The following is an 18,242-nucleotide window of genomic DNA, read 5'->3' on the forward strand; positions in this document are numbered from 1 at the left end:
TGGTACATGTTTAAATTGGTGACCAAAGCCTACTAGGCCCAGCATAATCCTGCCTAACATTCCAGCCCAACTCCAGTACTTTAAACCTTTTATTTATTGCTCGTCTCTGAAATCTCTACAAATGGCAGGTCCTTCTGTCTGAATCAGAAAGGCTTTCATTGGACGACCATTCCTAAAATGGGTTCCTGTTATTCTAGGAGAAGCCTGTTTTTTTCTTAATGCTTACCATGATTATCTGATTTTTAAAAATTTACTTACCCACAACAGTTTATACTTAAGGATAAAGACAATGTCTTTTTACTTTCATTTCACTGGCACATATTACACGACCTAGCCAATAAAATACATTTAGTGAATAAAAATGAGAACTTGCACTATCGCTAAACTTTTTTTTTTTTTTTTTTTTTTTTTGAGTGCACTCATTTCCTTTAACTGTAAAAATCCTGGAAGACAGAAACCATCAAATGTTAGTTCTGATGCTCCCTTTCATTGTAGGTATTACCAGACCATATGCTGACTCTCTTGGGTTAATTTGTTCATTGGAGGTATTCCCAAGATCTAGCACATAAGAGGCACTCAGTATTTGCTGAATAAATTAATGAATTAAAAACTTTTCACTACATGGTCTCAGCCACCCAGCCAACTTTTCCCTTCATTCTTCCAACATAAACTGTCCAGCAGAGCCCATTTCTCTCTGTATTTTTGTAAGGAAATCCACTGAATTCCTTAGTAATAATTCATTCAGTGCTGACAGTAAAAGAAGTAATGCTCATTCTGGAGGAGTGACTGGGCCAGAATCTTGTCCCTTGAAGTTCACATCTCATCACAATGCAGTGCTTAGGAGCAGGCTGCTTTTCTCTCTGCTCCAAAGATGAACGCAGCTCTTTCTCCATCATCCCACTTCACTATTGAGACGAAAATACAAGGTTGAACAAGTCCTGTTGAAGGTTTGTGAGTAAGGAAATGATACAGGGACAATAACTTTCTACTGACCCCTGGGTTTGGCTTCTTTCAGAGCCCACAGTGCTCAGCATATCCTCATGGGTACCACTAAGTTCTCCCTCACTTCTTAGAGCCCATGCCTGTTACCACTGAAACATACTCATGGTCTTCAAAAGTCCGGCTGCTAGGGAACCCCACTAATAGGATGAAGATACTCTACCCTCCTTAAAGCTTATATTTGAAGATACTACCCTGCCCTAGTTGATACCTCTTTTCTGAATGACTGAATGTCCACTCTCCTCTAAGAATATATACCCCCTATTAAAGGAGATGGCCCTTATCTTCCAGTGTCCACTGAAGTCTGAAATATACTTGGCATACTGTAGACTCCAAGAACTGACTGAATTAGCACATAAGACAAATTTCATACCATTCTTTGTTCCATGATGGAAATTAGCACCATGTACTTCTCTTGGCTTTGGCCCTTCCTTATGTATCTTCCTTTCCCTTGCCATAGTTTCAAAGGTACAGCACCTTGAGGCCTTTGAAGTTTGGTGCCATAGATTCTTACTGGCTTTGTGAACCTTCTGATTAATCATAAGGATTGAAGACCAATGAGGAAACTCAAATATTTCAACTTTACTCATCCAAGACATGTACTAACAATTCGTTGGAACTACCTGGAAATATATAGATACAATATTCTTTTGTAGAGTGGTTAACAATACATGCTATAGGATTAGGCTGAGCTGGGTTACAGTCCTGACTGCCATTTCCTAGCTTTAAGTCTTCCGCTTTGGATCCCTGAATAAGGTACTTAACGACAGTGAGCATCAGTTTCCCCATCTATGATACAAGGATAAAAAAAGGATAAAAAATAAGATGATAATGACATTATCCCTTTATAAGGATTGTTTGGAGGGTTAAAGCATAGATGACACCTGTAAGGACTGGAACATAGCCAACACTTGATAAATGATAGCTGTTATTGTATCACTGCATTGGCCAAAAAGCTACATGTCACCACTAGTACAACTAATACTTTTGAACCACTGAAGAGGCACCCAGGATTTGTACATTTATTTCCACTGCCTTATTTAGTTCTCCAATGAACTGTTAATTTTTTATTATATACTTTAAAGTAGTAGTAAAGGCACAATGTTCACCTACACAGTTGGTTATATGCTGTTCATTAGAACAAGAATGTGACCAGTTTTAAAACAGCATTCATCTGCATGGCACCCAGGGTTTACACTGCTGTTGTGACTGCAGAGGAGTCTTCCAAAACTGTCTCCCAATCATAAGCGTCAGAAGAATTTTAAGCAAAACAAAACTGCAGATTCCTATGCCCACATGCCCCACATTCTAGTTCAGAAGGTTTGAAACAGGGACTATAAATCTTATATTTTTCAAAAGTTCCCTGAGTGATTTACATGTTCAACCAGGCCCTGAGCCACCAGTGCAGAGCAAAGTCTTGTCCTGATTGGATCTATGTAGCTGAGAATAGTCAAATGACAAAGGTAAAGCACACAAATTCTTCTGAGGCCATGAAATTACAGATTTAGTGATGGACGTTGAGATCTGTGATCAAAAGTGTTTCTCCAGTGTGGTCATGGCTTAAGAACACCATGAGCTTTTCCCAGCTCATGGATGGCCTTGTTGTCCAGAAGTTCCATCTGCTTGTCACTTGGTCGCACCATGTTGTTCAGCATTGCTCTAACCACCGTCACCACAGGCACAGAGTGACCACTGGCCCAAGAATCTGGTAAGGAGCCAAAGAATTTCCTAATCAACCATTCACCTGGGCGAGATTCTTGTCTATCACATAACAGAACTCTAAGGAGAAAAAGAAAAGCAGGGAAAGTTTTGATAACTTGCATTCAGATCATAGTGAGTGTTTAAAATGAACAGTGTCCCTTAGAATTTAGAGTTTGAAGCCCTAATGCCCGATGTAACATTTGGAGTCTTTAGGGAGGTAATTCAGTTTAAATGAGATCTTAAGATGGGATAGAACTAATCCCATTGAACTGGTGTTGTTATAAGAATAGAAAAGGGGAGACCATCTTTCAGTTAAAAGAGGCCTCACCTGATACCAACCCTGATGGCACCTGATCTTGGATTTCCAACCTCTAGATCATGAAAAAATAAAAGCAACTCAGGCTGCGGTATTTTATTAGAGAAGTCTGAGCGCACTAACACAGTGGACATATCATTTTATTTGGTGCGGCAGAGAATTTTTAAAAAGGTAAAAAATAATAATACAGAAATTTAAAAAATTTTTAAAAGAAGGCAGCAAATGCCACATAGGAAGATTCAGATTATTCTGAAGCTAGTCCCAGAATCTCCTTTCTCTCAAAGCCAAAAGGTAGGTCCTTCTGAGAAGCAGTCCACCCCCAGCCAAGTCCTTCCTATCACAGGCATCTTAGATGTCAGCTTCTCAAATGAGAAACTGGTTTCTAGGGACTAACTGGCTCAGGTAACATGCATACTTACCCAGGCCTAAATACTGAGTAGCGATCAAATTTTAATTCTCCAACCCTGGCTTCTACTTCTCCCTGGTAAGAAAAAGCATGCTTTCAGTATTTAATCCAGAGGATTTCACGTGATGCTTAAGAGGGAATAATTTGGAGTTTTAAATATAATCTGCTTCTGCAGGTCTAAATCCTTACCTAGCAACTTAGATTCTAAAAAGCCTGGGAAGTTAAGGAAGAAATTATTTAATCCTGACAAGTAGTAGAGTGAAAAACAGTCTGCAGAATGAGTGAATGGCAGCATGGCCAGTCAGTCTTCTGCCATTAAGAGAGATCCAGAGAGGTTCAACCACTAGAGTATCTCACTTAAGCCCAGGATCAATGCAGCATGTTTGCAGATACTGATGACCTTTTTTAGTTTACAGGTACTCCAACAGATGCCCATCTATATTACTCACTTCTTAACAAATCCCCCACAATTTCAAAGGGCAGGGAGATTACATATAGACAATGTTTTAAATTTATATCTTCTTCCATTGAACAGATGAAGAACTAAAGTTTACAGACATAGAACATGAGGCCAGTTTAGTGCTCTGGCTTGACACCCCAACAGTTCTCACATCACACCAGCAGAATACCCATAAAAGTAGGTGATTGATCCAGGCCTCCATAATGAATGCAGTTTAAAAAGGTACTGAGTAGAACAAATGTTCCTAAAGAACCAAGGACCTTCTAAAACTGAAAGGGAGGGAGCCTTCCTACAAAAGGAGGTTGAGAACATAAATGATAAATATCAGGAATAATACACACAGTAGTTGAAGGATTATTCAAGAAAGATCACCTTTCCAAATTCTAGACACAACTGTTATTTAGTATCATTCTGGGATGACAGTTTGGTTGTCATTTCTATCCTTTTAATTAATCTAACTCATAAACCCATGCTGCAGGCAATACGGGCCAACTTCAGTAAACAAGAAGGTCTCTTTCCATTCTGTTGGCATTACTAATATTGGTGGGGGCTCTGTCATGACTCAGGCACTGTGCTGGGTCCTGCCACATGCACTAGTGACAAAGGCTATTCATTATATAACGCCTAGCAACAAGTCCTGGCATCAAACTGCCCAACCCTGCCACTATCAGTGGTGATCTTAAGATCAACAATACTCAGTTTCCACACAAATATACATAAAAACCCTTAGCTATGTTTGCTATTTTCTTGTCTGACTGAATCTTTGTTACAACCATAGAATAGGTAGTAGTGATTCCTTTATCTTTAAAGCTGAACAAACACAGGGGGTGGGATCGTGGCTCAGTGGTAGAGTGCTTGCCTCACACATGTCAGGAACTGACTGGGTTTGATCCTCAGCACCACATAAAATGAATAACTAAAATAAAGGTATTGTGTCCATCTACAACTAAAAAAATTTTTTTAAAGATGAACAAACACATATATTTTCTTTCCTAAATGGTATAAATGTTTATCTTGCTCATGAGAGCAAAAAAATTCTGTTCGATAATCTTTCTCAGAACCAATATGAATATTTTTAAAAACAAATTTTTTTTCTTTTAAGTATTGTTCTAAACTCTAACCATTAAACTGAAACATTCCCATTCTTTTTATTGGTGCATTACAATCACGCATAATGGTGGGATTTGTTATGCCATATTAGTACATGCACATAATATGACCAGGGTCAGTCCCCAGAAACTTTTCCATTGTTGATTTAACTTCATTGGTGGCTCACTGATCTTTATTTGCCTCAAAATACTATTTTAGGATTGGAGAGCTATTGGTTAGCTATGATTGAGCTATATGAAAAACATCTGGAAACATTCCCTAATCACAAACTGATCATGAGCAATACGTGATAAATATTACTCAAATGGTAATATTTCTTTTTTAAAAAGATAACAGAGTTTCCAGAGAATGAAAAGCAATAGTTCCACTGCAATTCCAATATAATAACACTGTAAAGTTCATTCAGCAAAGTGAAGGTGAGGAGAGGCTAGAAACAGGAACTAATAGCTGGGCACAGTAGTGCATGCCTATAATCCCACCAACTCCAGAGGGTAAGGCAGGGGAATTTCAAGTTCAAGGCCAGTCTTGGCAATTTAGTGAGATCTCCATCTCAAAATAAAAAATAAAAAGGACTGGGAATGTAACTCAGTAATAGAGTGCCACTGGATTCAATCTCCAGACATTAAAAAAAAAAAAAAAAGAAAAAACAAGAAACAGAAACTAATAAAGAAGGGTGCAAGGACTTAAAGGTGCAATGCCTGGTAAAAATACATCAAGTCAACTTTAATTTCCAAATATCTTAAAGATTACAATGCCAAAGGAGGACTGGGCTTGCTTTTGTTATTTTCAAACAACAATTAGCATGTGCAAAGCAGCTGATCTCACTTCAAGATAGAAACTTAACAAGTGAATCTGAGCAAGGTGAGGTATTTAAGCAGAAGCCACAGGAACTTCCGTAGAATTTCACATGGAAACATCTCTGGCCAAACACTAAGGACCTGCGTCTTACACTGTAGGCACCTGGAGTGCATTGGGAAGGACAAAAAGTAAAGCCTCGGCCTAGCTTCCTGCAGCAACAACTTCACTTGAAGATTACGAAATGGAAACTTTATTAAAATAAACAAGCATATATATTGTGTTGAGAAGAGCAAAATGTATGTGAGGTTTTTGTTTGTTTGTTCTGTTGTTGTTGTTTTGGTACTGGGGATTGAGCCCAAGGTGCTTTACCACTAAGCTATATCCCCAGCCCTTTTTATTTTTTATTTGAGACAGTCTTACTAAATTGCTGAGGTTGGCCTCAAACTTGCAATCCTCCTGCTTCAGCCTCCCAAGTCACTGGAATTACAGGTATGTGCCATCATGCTTGGTTGTACATAAATTAAAAAAAAAACAAGACTTTTAAGAAAGTTGAGCTTGTAATTAGCCAAATGCTTCAGAATAAATGTCCCCAAATCTCCAGAAATCAAAGCTCCTTCCTCTCTGCCATTAGGGAAACCAAGGGAACAGCTTAAGAATCTCTGCCTCCAAGCCTCCTCCAATGCCAAGATGCCACACTGACATTCAGGGGAAGAGCTGCCACAGTTCATCCCACTGAGCAATGGATAATTAATAGGAGGGAAAGACACTGGAAATTGTCTTTCAAATCACTCCCACTTCCTAAATATATCCTGCAAAAACAGTTCCTGCAGCTATGGAAAATTTATAATATAATGTATTTAATGCTTTTTAAATATTACATAGTATTTTGTATTATGTAATACTGCCAATTAGCCAAAAGTACAGTGAAGGTAGAAATGTGCACAAACCTTAACTTGTAAATATAAAAAATTGCTTGACTTATCAGCTCCTTTAGAGGATAGCAAGTTGAAATGTTTGCACCCTCCAGCTTTTGCCAGCTCTGCAGACTTCAGCACATAATCTCGGTCAACACGAACAAATCCCTCCTGAGGGGGAAAAGGATAAGAGTTATTTCCAAAAGGTTGCAAGTTCATTTTAAAGATTACTACCTGGCTTGGTTGGCAGGTTTGGAGGGGGTGAGTGGGGGGTAGGGGATGGGGATCTAAATAATCCATCCAAGCAATACATGAAAGTCAGACTCAGACCCTGGGAAAGACTCCAAGTGTGGTCCTCCAGATAGACACACCAGCCTTAGCAGCAAAGCTGGACTGCAACATAAAAATGAGAACCATGGCACTGAAGCATGGACACCCAGCAAATCTGCAAGGAGCAAAGGGATCAATGAGGTCAGGCTGGGAAACTGCTTTTAGACACACCATTTCTGGTCTTTCAATAATACTATTAGGGAGAACCTGACTTAGGCAACACCATTTTGAAACATATCTTCCACCTTAGACTAACTGTTACCCCACGGTCACTGTGACCCAGATGACAGTCAGCCTGTCCTAAACCCAGACAATACCCTGTAATGAAACTAATACCTGGGATTATATCTTGAAAACCCTGTTCAACGTGGAACAGTGACCATCACAAAGAATGATGGGGATGACCAAGGGACCCTTCCCTGAAAAACCTCCTAGCAATGGCCTAACCATAAAAATTCCTCTACCCTTTCCTAGGTTGTAAGCAGGAGACAGGTTCTAACCTCTGCTGAAGGACACCCCTCCACAGGCCTGTCACAGATAAACCTGTTACAATTGAGCCGCTTCTCCTCTCTGTTTCCTGCATTTGGTTTCCTCCTCACATTTATAAGGTTACAACTCTCAATTTCCTGTTCTTTGTGTCAACTCTAAAACTCTTGAACTGTGATGGAGACCATTTGCTAGATACTATGAGAATAGTCTGTTTAATTTTTGATTTTTGTGTATGGTTTACCACATACCTTTGACATTAGTGAGGAATGCAGTCTCAATTTTGTTTTTATACAGATAGACATATAATCAAACATGTTTAGAGACCCCAGATCTAGACTCAGTACAGCAAGGACAAAGGCTGAGTCTTTCTCCTTGATTCCACAAGTCAGCATCAGCACATAGCTAGCACATGGTTGGTGCTTCAAAAATATTTAAAGGAATGAAGAAAATCTGAGGAAAGCAGAGAAAAGGCAAATTCAGTCACAAAGAACTGAGTTTCTTTCATAGCCACAAAAGGAGGAGGAGTGAATGATGCAAACAGAATATAGATTTTTCCAGGACCCAAATGAGGGACATGCACTTCTACCTGGAAAAGGGAATTCCACTGTAGTTATCAACTTCTTGGGACCACCACCCATTCCAGCATCCCCACACTGGAGACAACTGAAGAAAGCTAAAGTCTGCTGAAGCTGAAGCCGAATGTCACAATTATATAATGAGGTCTTACAGTGAGGAGATTCCAAATCTGAAGATGAGATTACTGCCCAAGGGACTTTCTTAAATTAAATCTTTCTTGTGAGGTAGTTATTGGTTTCTAAATGTTTAATTCGTTATGACAATGTGTATCTTTCTTAGAAATGTCAGAAGAGACCTTAGGAAATATCACATCCATCCCCCTCCTTATGCAGATGGAATAAGGTCCAGTGGTTGGTAAACTGCTGGTTAGGGAGTGACAGGTTCCTGACTCTGGGTAGTGCTCTTCCAATGCATCTGTGTTCCTTTATATTCCACACTCTAGCTAGTAAAAATAAACAGTCTACAACGCTGATAGACAGAATAAGGGTCTCTCAAAGAGTTCCACATCCTAAACACTCTAATTATGTCAGACTACATGGTAAAGGGGAATTAATGTTGCCGATGCCACTAAAGGTGACCTTAATCAGCTGACCTTAAAATGATTATTCTGAGTTCAATGTAATCATAAGGGCCCTACAAAAAGGGAAGCAGCAGAGGTGTTTAGAGTTAAGCAATGTGAAAGGGCTCCACCCCCAAATTGCTGGCCTTGAAGATGGAGGGACCATGAGCCAGGGAAAGTAGGCAGGCTTTAGATGTTGGAAAAGGAAAGGAAAGGAATTCTTCCCTGGAGCCTCCAGAAGAAATGCAGCCTGTCAACACTTTGATTTTATCTCAGTAAAACCCATGCCAACTTCTAACCTGTAGAACTATAATATAAAAAATTTATGTGGTTTTAACCACTGAGTTTGAGGTCATTTGTTATAGCAGCAATAAGAAACAAATACAAAATTCAATTTTATAATAATAGGACACGAAGTATATCATGAAAGAAAAACATATTGTAAGTATAGAGCTTGATGAATTTTAATAAACTGAACAATCTCTGAAACCAGCTCCCAGATCAAGAAACAGAACATTACCAGCACTGTAAAAGTCTCCCTGTGTCCTCCTTTCTCATCACTCACTAGTACATTTTTAACTGTTTGGATGACCTGCAGGGCAATGTTAATTTTCTATCCTACTTTAGGTAATATAAACTCATCTCTCTACCCAAGAATCATCACGGTCTTCTTTTTGTTCTGTATACTCTGACAATCACTCCTAAGTGGGCTTGTCCTAAACAATGACTCAAATTCATGTTGTTATTTTATAACATCGTTGAAGCAAACTCATTTTAATACTTAGAACATCCCAGCAGAGGTGGAGTCGGGGGAGACAGGGAAAGGCACTTCTAATCAGAGCCTTTCTCCAAACTGAAATTTTAGATGTGCTGAAAGTGTGCCAAGAAAAATCCAAAACTACATAGAAAAATTCTAACTGAATTTCTCTTCCATGTCTATTTCTTCCTCTCACCCCAATTCACAGTACTGTGGTTTTCATAACTGGTTTGTTATTCACAATAAAAAAACATAGTTGCCAAGAGAAATTTTGTGTTTTTTATTGTTGTGTTAGCACAAATGCTTGGAAGGATTATTATAGTTGCCTCGGTTAAAATGTTTTTTCTTTCATCCTCCTTTAAAAATAAGGGAAAAAGTCAGCCAATCACAAGCTTCCAGACCGACGCTGTCTCTCTTACTTAATCCAGAGCCAGAAGAGGATCATTTGATTAAACTGAGACCCTAATTTATTTGGCTTTAGTTCTGGATCAACCTCTCCTTAATAGAGTGCTGTCGTCTCCAATTGTTTGATGAAAATTAAAGTGACATAAATGCCATGGGACTCTTTCAATCTGATTAGCCAGCGAAGGCACATCAATACCACCCCAGCCATCAGACTCTGGCGTCCTTCCTTTCACTGATCTGGTTAGCAACTGACAAGGGCTCCTTAGGCTCCTTGAAGGACGAGCACCCACGCTGCTGCAGAGACCCCCACCCTCGGCCATCATCCCTGCTCAATGGACCCTGATGACAAGGTGCCCATACCTTTCTCCACTGCCGTCCTCTGAACAAAGCTAAATATTGTTTTATTAGCAATCAATGGCTGTTAATCCAAAAAGATTTCACAAATCCTCTGAGCCCTCAAGCTGATTATGAATACGCATTTTTCCAAGCCCACTAAATTTTAAATTTCACTTCCCTCACCCTGATGGCGTGGCCTTTTAGCTGGTGAATGAAACTCAAAAGCAAAAGGGTCAACGGCTTTCAAGGACTTAGAAATCAAACTGAGGTGAGAGCGTGGGTGACTGCTAGGAGATGTCAACACACTTGCCAGTTTTCTTTGGAGTGAGGACGATCCTACTTACAGATGGAAGGAGCTATCTTTAAAATCTTATTAATTCCCTTTCTTGTTCTTCCGACCCCTTAAGTTAAAAAAAAGTAGAAAAATACAATATTATCTCTGCAACACAATTTCAGAAAAACTATACTGTTTCCCTAACCATATTGCAAAAGAACAGACTCTTCTCAGAGTACTAACTCATTATTTTATTGTGTCTTTACAATTCCATAGCCAGTGTCCTAATCTAAGGGAGGAATCAGCATTCCTTCTAGAAAAAGTAATTAATTAAATAGGTTTCCACTATAAGTTTCTTTCTCAGCACCCACTCAAAAGAATGCATACAATGTATTTTGACTAAGAGACAGTCTCATAAGCTGCACAGACAACCGCAGAGACAAATTCTATAATTACTCTTATTTTAAGTCTTATTAAAATTCAAAGCTACCAAGTTTTTATTTCTTCCAGTCTTCTTTACCAATATCTGAGAACCATCAGCAGTATTTTCTCTTATGAATAACATCCTAACCAGGCATTTCAGTGCTGACTCACAGGAGGAGAAAGCACTAAAGGTCACAGGGTCCTTTATTAAGAAGGGAGGACCTATCATTCTGTAAATGGTATCACTTAGGTATATTTTTGTTTCCAGTTGCTTCTTTTTCACTCCCTTTTCAATCCAACCCTAAATCCAACCAGAAAGCAGAGATGCTGACAAAGAAAGAATGGTATAACCTGAGCCCTATTTGTTTGTGTCTTGAAGGGCATCTCTATATTTTATATACAGAGGTGGGAGGACAATCGGTTAGAGAAAGAGGTCCAGATAGAAAAATAAAATCAAACAGATAATGAGGCTTCCTGGGTCAGTCAGTACCTTCATTTCAGTCGGTCTTTTCTCTACGATGCATATAGCCACAGAATTCTGCAGTTTTTCAGTGGTCCCCCCCTCCTAGTATAGACAAGGAGGTGGTCCACAGAAGCTAACTGACATACCCAAGGTTCCACAAATACCTGGTCTCTGAATAAGGTCTGTGATTTGGTTCCTTTGAACCAGTTAAGACCTCATCATTTCATGAGCCACCTCCTGGACATCAAATGAAACGAGATTAGAACAGGGGTGGGGAATCTTTTTCAGCACAGGATCAGATAATAAACACTGTCAGCTTCACAGGCCTCTGTTACATCTACAGCTCTACATTAGTGAGCAACTTTCTTTATAGATACTAAAATTTGAATTTCTTACATTTTCATGTGCCATGACATTCTTTTGAAGTTTCTGGCCATTTAAAAATAGGAAAACATTCTTAGTTTACAAAGCCCATACAAAAACAGGTGACAGGTTGTATTAGACTCCTATTCTATAGTTTGCAAACTGGATTAGAAGACTTATTTTAGAATCAGAAGCCATGAGATTCTAATGTTTAATAAATATTAGAATGGCTGCATTAATCATATTAAAATCATTATCCATTCAATAGAATCCAAAAACCTAGACTGCTGGAACCTGCTCCTAATAGGTGAGGAAATAAATGAACACCAAACCATCCAAATTCACCAACCAAATCCTTCTCTTACTACAAATAAAGGGAAATGCATTATGCTCAGTGGTATACTTGAGTCTGGTCTTCTTTCAAGGCCAATGTCAATCTGGTTCCCAAAGGGTATCACAAGTTACTCACAAAAGCCAGGAGAGCCCAACTATGCTACAATGCCAGGAAAATAGGTCAGTGAAGAGCACTAATACATTCCAATGCCCCAGTGCCTCCCAAAAGCAGATCCAATAAGAGAAGGGTTGGTTGTTTCAGGATCTCCCAAGCAACCTGCTAAAAATACAGATTCCAAGCTTTCAACCTCAGAGATTCTGATCCAGCAGATCTAGACCAGGGCCAAATCAGAGAGCTATCATATTGACCAGACTGCTGTGGCCTAAGTGTGAAAGGGAAGTGTAGCATAACTAGCTGCCACTAAAGGATACAGTTTTCCAAACAACTGAAGAAAGTTAATAGACTTATCTCTAGCATTTTTCATAGAAATTGGAGTAGACTAAATTTTAAAGGTCAAACATATTCCCTCAACATGCATATGTTGAAGTCCTAACCCACAATACCTCAAAATATAACCTTATTTGGAAATAGGGACATGGTAGATGTAATTAGTTATGATGAGGTTGTACTGCATAGGGTGGCCCCAATCATAAATGGCTATGTCCTTATGAAAAGGGAAAATATGGACAAAGACACATGCGCACAAGATAAACACCACGTGAAAATACAGAGAAAAGGCAGCCATCTACAAGTCAAGGAGAGAACCCTGAAATACACCCTTTCCTCAGCACTCAAAAGGAACCAACCCCTTGACAGCTTAATTTCAGACTTCTAGCCTCCAGAATTGTGAGGCAATAAATTTCTGTTGCTTAAGTCACCCAGTGCTACTTTGTCATGGAAGTTCTAGAAAACTAAGGATCTCAAAAGTGGAGACAGAAACTGTGAATTTCTTCAGGTTTCTCTACCATACACTTCTCTAACCATAAGCAGTTACTGACTCACAGTTGGCTTGCCACCAGCTTTGTAATAGGTACAGAGAGGGCTGATGGCCCAAAAGAATTCCATGGGGCTAAGCTTAGAACCCCACAAGCCCCCTGCAAACAACTATTGTTACTTACCCATTTTAGTCACCCCTTACAATGCCTATTTGTCACAACCTCCAAACTGAATGTTGTACCCAATTCAAATTAGTTACCAAAAAAAAAAAAACAAAAAAACAAAACAGAGGCTTCTCCTACAGAGGGTGTCAGGTTACTTTCTGCCATTATCCTCTTAAGCCATTTAAATCCTAACTTATTTCTGTGCTTACCTGGCTTACTAATCTTTTCCCATGCTTACTCATTAATTATTTTTATCTTTTCAAATTGTTTTTACGGGAGAACAAATGGTAAGTTTCATGGCCTAAGAAGTGGGGAACCAAACCCATTTAAAAAAATATTCTCAATATTGAAGACACTCAGACTCTGATTAAAATTGCATGACACAGTGTAAATGCATCAAAGCAATTCAGAATTTTCCCTGGAGCACTCTACAAGAATTGCCTAATGTCATGAAAATCAACTGCTCTATTCTTAATGCAGTTTTTCTATTTTGCTGAGTCACCACCGAAATCAGGCTGGCACTTGAGACAGTGAAACCTGCAAAGTACAAGAACAAAAGTTTTTCGATGCTTTTAGAGGGCATACTGCTTGTGACTGTCCCTTGAAACAAAAAAGACTGCACTAGCTGTTGAGCGGGAACGTGACCCTTTCTAGAAGGGATAAATTATGTGGCAATTCCTAATAAGATCCAATTTCTCTATAACCTGCAGTTCACAGTATAGAGCTCAAAACCCAGTAGTGTTCTAATGCAGACAAGCAAAACTACACAAGATATGGAAATACATCCTGACTAAAAGCATAAATACAATTATCCTTTGTCTCGCCAAGAAGTCCAGTGAAATACAACTAACTACTTGGTTTGTATAAACAAACAGTACTTAAGTTGCATGGGCCTGGTTTCTAAACCTATATTAAGCCCCATGGCAGAATCATGGCCCTGCATACTTAATAGAAAGAAACATTTGGCTCCAGCAAGAACATTCTGTCAGAGGGATAAACTACAGTCCAGGTGTAAATTAAAGAAGACATATTAACATTTGCCCAGGATCATGTCGTAAACCATGACTTTTAACTATGTAGTAAACTATGAATTCTGGGCAGGGGCCAACTCAATTTAAAACACCATTAAAAAGAAAATAAAAAAGTGTTAAAACAGTTTTGCGTCAGTGAGGGCTGAATCATCACTGGGGTTGAATCACTGCTGAAGGCTGAGTCATCACGGGGGCTGGTTGAATCGTGCCTCTATATTCTGATATTCTATCCTACAAGTTTAAGGCCTGGAGTGAAAATGAGTTGAAGCAAATCACTCAAGCAAGAGGAGATGCTTAATGTTTAAAATATTTATTATGGAAGAGAAAAAAATTAAAAAAGCTTACAGCCAACAGCATGAGTCAATTACGTTTACTCAGATATTGTTTGCCTTAGTCAGGCGATAATGTAACGATAGCAATATTTGCTATTGGCAAGATCATGTGAATATTTATGATGTACCCAGTACTCAGGCCTGAAAGAAAGATGAATGTATCGGTATTACTCAAAGTACAACAAAGTGAGGGCAGCAGATGGAACCTTAAACAATAAGAGTTTATTTACATTTAAGCACTGCAAAAGACACAAAGAAAAAAGAGTAAACGAAAAGAAATCCTTGATATTACTGGCCAGTAAAAAAGGAAAAAGTCTATTTCTTCCTTACCGCCCCAGCTTTGTTTCTGGTGGTACCCAGGCAACAGAATCCGACATCATGACCTTGAAAGGCAGAAGTGTAGTCTTCCAATTTTTCAAAGTCCACCACTTCTTGATTCTAGACAAGGGCACAGTTATATATAATGTCATGTTATTTAAAAAACAGAACATGCCTCTAGATTTATAGAATAAATTAAAGATTATTATGGAACGATTTAACCACTTAACATCAAATTTTGCAAATTCATTTTCTCTCAGTCAAAAGCAATTAATCTGAATGGAAAATCACCCAGGAACATATGTACCTCTGGTACATATAACTGGACTAGGGGTGATCCAGATTTCTAATATCAGGTTCAATTTTAATTTATTTATAGGAAGACAAACAAGCCTTCTACCTCTTACCAGGAAAGAGACCGCTGAGGTATAATGTGAAGTGAAGACAAGGGATGGTGTCTGAGGTCTCAAAGACCTAGTTCAAATCATGGTCCTATTACTTACTATGCATGTAATTTTGGCCAAGTTAATGATGCTATACCTCAGTTTTCTTCACCTGCAAAATGTGGATGATAATCTCTCCTTCTGTCCAACTCATGAGCTACCAGCATTAGAATCAGCCAGAAGGTGCTAAAGGAAAAAAAAGTCCCAACCCAGGATTCCCTGCCAAAACTTCTGAATCAGACTCTACATTCAACAAGCACCCACAGGAATTCTAATGCACACTGAAATTTAAGCACCTGCACCTAACTTTCTAAGTCTATTGCAAATGAAACCTAAGAAAACGAGAAGTTTTATCATCCGGGAATTTAAATAAAATGTTGGTTCCTTTACTATTATCAACTTTTTCAAAAGAATTTTCCTTACACTGCATGTAACGTTGAAGAAAAGGATCTTCACAAAGTGCCAAATCAAAAGATGTGCCACCCAAACTCCACTCTCAGAACACATATCTCAATCTCAGGTTCTAATTACCAGGAGATTTTCATATTGCTCAAGAAACTAGACTATGAAGACCACCCAACACCTGTGTAAGCCTGAGCAAAGACATCTGTTTCAAATAGGCAAGATCTGATGGACTAAAGACATTCACAACATGATCTGAGTACGAACCTGGGGAACTTAAGAACACTTACTGGTGAGTCCACTTATTATTTAGAAAACTCCTCCTATGAAACCTGCAGGACTGAATTCTACAGTTGTGAGGTCTCAGGAGCACAACATATTGTTCAATTTGCTGCAGTTCACAGATAACACAGTTTAAAGGAAGCAAGAAATCTTCAGTAAGCTCAGACTTCAGGTATTTAGGTGTTATGGCCAGATGGAAGTCTGGTGTATCATCTGTTTACCCTGAAAGTGTAACTTAAGGTGAAGGTAATGTTTATGGACACAAGTTTGGGAAGTCAGGCAGGACAGATTCTTGTACCCAGGTACGTCCACATTTCACTGCCACAGATCTTTCCCATTCTGCACAACATTTTTAGGTTCTCATAACATTAATGTTAAGTGTACAGGTAGACAAAATAAGGCGATTAAGAAAACTGCCAAAGTTTTCCAGGATTATCCCTAAAAGCCAGCTTGTCTGAACTAAAAATAGTGCTTTCCGGTCTTGCCTTCCCCCATTACAACGTAGGTCTCACATTATCCAGTTCTAGATGTAGAAAACTCTTTGCTCAAGGCCACAGGGTGAAAGAGGCCTACAAGCCAGCAACAAGGCAGGCTCCCTGGAGGTACTCTGACAGGTCCATCTCTCCCTCCGCCATCACTGGCCCAGCAATGTTCAGCCTTCGGGCATGAAATACATTCACCTTACAAATTCAATGCGGGTAAATTTTTGAGTCCCAGCTCAAATACCCACCACATTTTTATAAGCTTCCTCCTCGAAGGTGAGCTTCCTCCGGCCAATCAGAGTGACTCTGGAAAACAGATTCTGTTCCAGGATTTCTCTTAAGAGCACTCTGCCGGTTTCCCCGCTGGCGCCCAGAATAAAGACGGATTTATTCTGCATCTTGAAGTCTTCCCGAAGCTTCGGCAGCGCCTCCATCTCGGCCTTGCTGGGGAAATAACATCGACAGGTGTTGGTCTGAGGATGCTAAGCGACCGCACCACCCAGGCTCAGGGGAAAGTGCTGAGTCACCCGCGGGGCGCGGCTCCTTAGCCGCCTCCCATTTGCCCCAGCAGACACAGCGGAAGGGGGCCGAGCGGGGTGCTCCCAGGTGCCACAGCCTGCTGCACCACGGGGCCTCCCCCGCGCTTCCCGGGTCCCGGGAGGAGTGCGGGGCCCCAGCTCGGTCCTCTGCCTGGAGGAGTTACCTGGGGCCGGTCCCGGGCCCCGTGTCCTCACGCCGCGCCAGGAGCAGGGCGGCCACCAGTGCCGCCGCCGCGGCGCCCAGCGCTGCAGGCCCGAGCATCGGGCAGCCCTCCACCGCCAGCCCTGGGGTCCAGGCAACCCGGCCCGCGCCTACCCTGCTCGGTCTTCCGGGTGACTTCGTAGCGTCGCTGCCTCGCCCCGCCCAGAGGGGCGGACCTCGGAAAGGGCGCGGGGACTCGAGGGCGCGTGGGCCGCGTGGGCCGCGTGGGGGCTGTGCCTAAGCCCGGGAGACCCCTTCCCTCGTGGTGGAATCCCCAGGAACGGCCCTCCCTCGTGCCTCCCGACCACATGGGCTCAGATCAACAAGCCCCACCAGTCTACGTCCCAGACTTGACATTCATTGCCCCCCACCCAGCTGTAATTTCAACTATATATTGGAAATCTTCATCTTAAATTCACTAAGTCAAAAACTTACACCCACTCAAAGTCGGCCCAGGTCCTGGCCTATTTCTAGGTGATTGCAGCGATATAATCTTGCACACCAAATCCTGTGGGTCACACCCCAGGGCGTGATCTGGGGTTTGGAACATAACTATTCACATTGGGCGTGTTCTGGATCTTGAAAGTCCAGGACAGGCGTTAGAATGACAAAGCAAGAATACAAACAATGTGGATGGACAGTGCTGTGAACACTAGTGATGCTGGGGCTCCTTTTCCAAGTCTAGAAACCAGTGACAAACTCCCACTCCTATCTCCTTGGGCCTGACCTAGGCCTGACCTAGACCTGGCCAATCAGATGCTTCCACACTGGTGAAAGCCTGAGCTCTCTAGGTGGGAGGAAAATGTAGATGGTGGCATCCTACCAGCCCCCAGTGACCTAATGGTGTGATCTTTCCTCTGTTTTGCCTCCCCCGATTTGAGGGTGTTCTGAATGTTTCCTCTTATTCTGCCAGATAGGTTCTTTTTCTGCTTGTGCCAACTAGATCTGTTCTGTTGCCTGTGATAACAAACCTTGACAGAACAGGGCAGAGTGGTTCAGTCCTCACGGTGTGTGGACTCTTCCATTTGAGTGCCCAAAGACTCCTGCTAAAATGCAACAGTAAACCTCCTCAGCTAACACGTCTTAGCAAGTCATTTA

General features: G+C 40.7%; 1 protein-coding gene across 4 annotated transcripts; it reads right to left on the reverse strand.

Moving 5' to 3' along the window:
• Positions 1-1,828: 1,828 nt before the first annotated feature.
• Htatip2 (HIV-1 Tat interactive protein 2) lies at positions 1,829-17,353 on the reverse strand. Of its 4 annotated transcripts, none has more exons than XM_047517074.1 (6): positions 17,259-17,353; positions 16,652-16,843; positions 14,807-14,914; positions 6,738-6,875; positions 3,436-3,497; positions 1,829-2,778 (listed from the first exon to the last, which is right to left on the reverse strand). In XM_047517074.1, the coding sequence occupies exons 2-6, from the start codon at positions 16,835-16,837 to the stop codon at positions 2,553-2,555; spliced, it is 720 nt and encodes a 239-aa protein (XP_047373030.1). In that variant the 5' UTR covers positions 16,838-16,843; positions 17,259-17,353; the 3' UTR covers positions 1,829-2,552. The 4 variants fall into 4 exon arrangements, with proteins under 4 accessions (XP_047373030.1, XP_047373028.1, XP_047373027.1 ...); XM_047517072.1 differs by having other exon boundaries at positions 16,652-16,847; positions 17,259-17,298; XM_047517071.1 differs by lacking the exon at positions 17,259-17,353 and adding an exon at positions 17,107-17,252 and having other exon boundaries at positions 16,652-16,847.
• Between the last annotated feature and the right edge of the window lie 889 nt (positions 17,354-18,242).

Source organism: Sciurus carolinensis, chromosome 11, assembly GCF_902686445.1.
Source record: "Sciurus carolinensis chromosome 11, mSciCar1.2, whole genome shotgun sequence".
NCBI lineage: Eukaryota > Metazoa > Chordata > Mammalia > Rodentia > Sciuridae > Sciurus > Sciurus carolinensis.

Excerpts from the sequence above, each read along its gene's own strand:
- Htatip2 (XM_047517071.1), bottom strand. The coding sequence starts at position 17,204 with ATGCTCGGGCCTGCAGCGCTGGGCGCCGCGGCGGCGGCACTGGTGGCC. Across the intron at positions 16,848-17,106 it reads GGGCCCGGGACCGGCCCCAG|CAAGGCCGAGATGGAGGCGC; the intron begins GTAACTCCTCCA and ends TTATTTCCCCAG. Across the intron at positions 3,498-6,737 it reads TTTTATATTTACAAGTTAAG|GGAGAAGTAGAAGCCAGGGT; the intron begins GTTTGTGCACAT and ends TTTTCTTACCAG.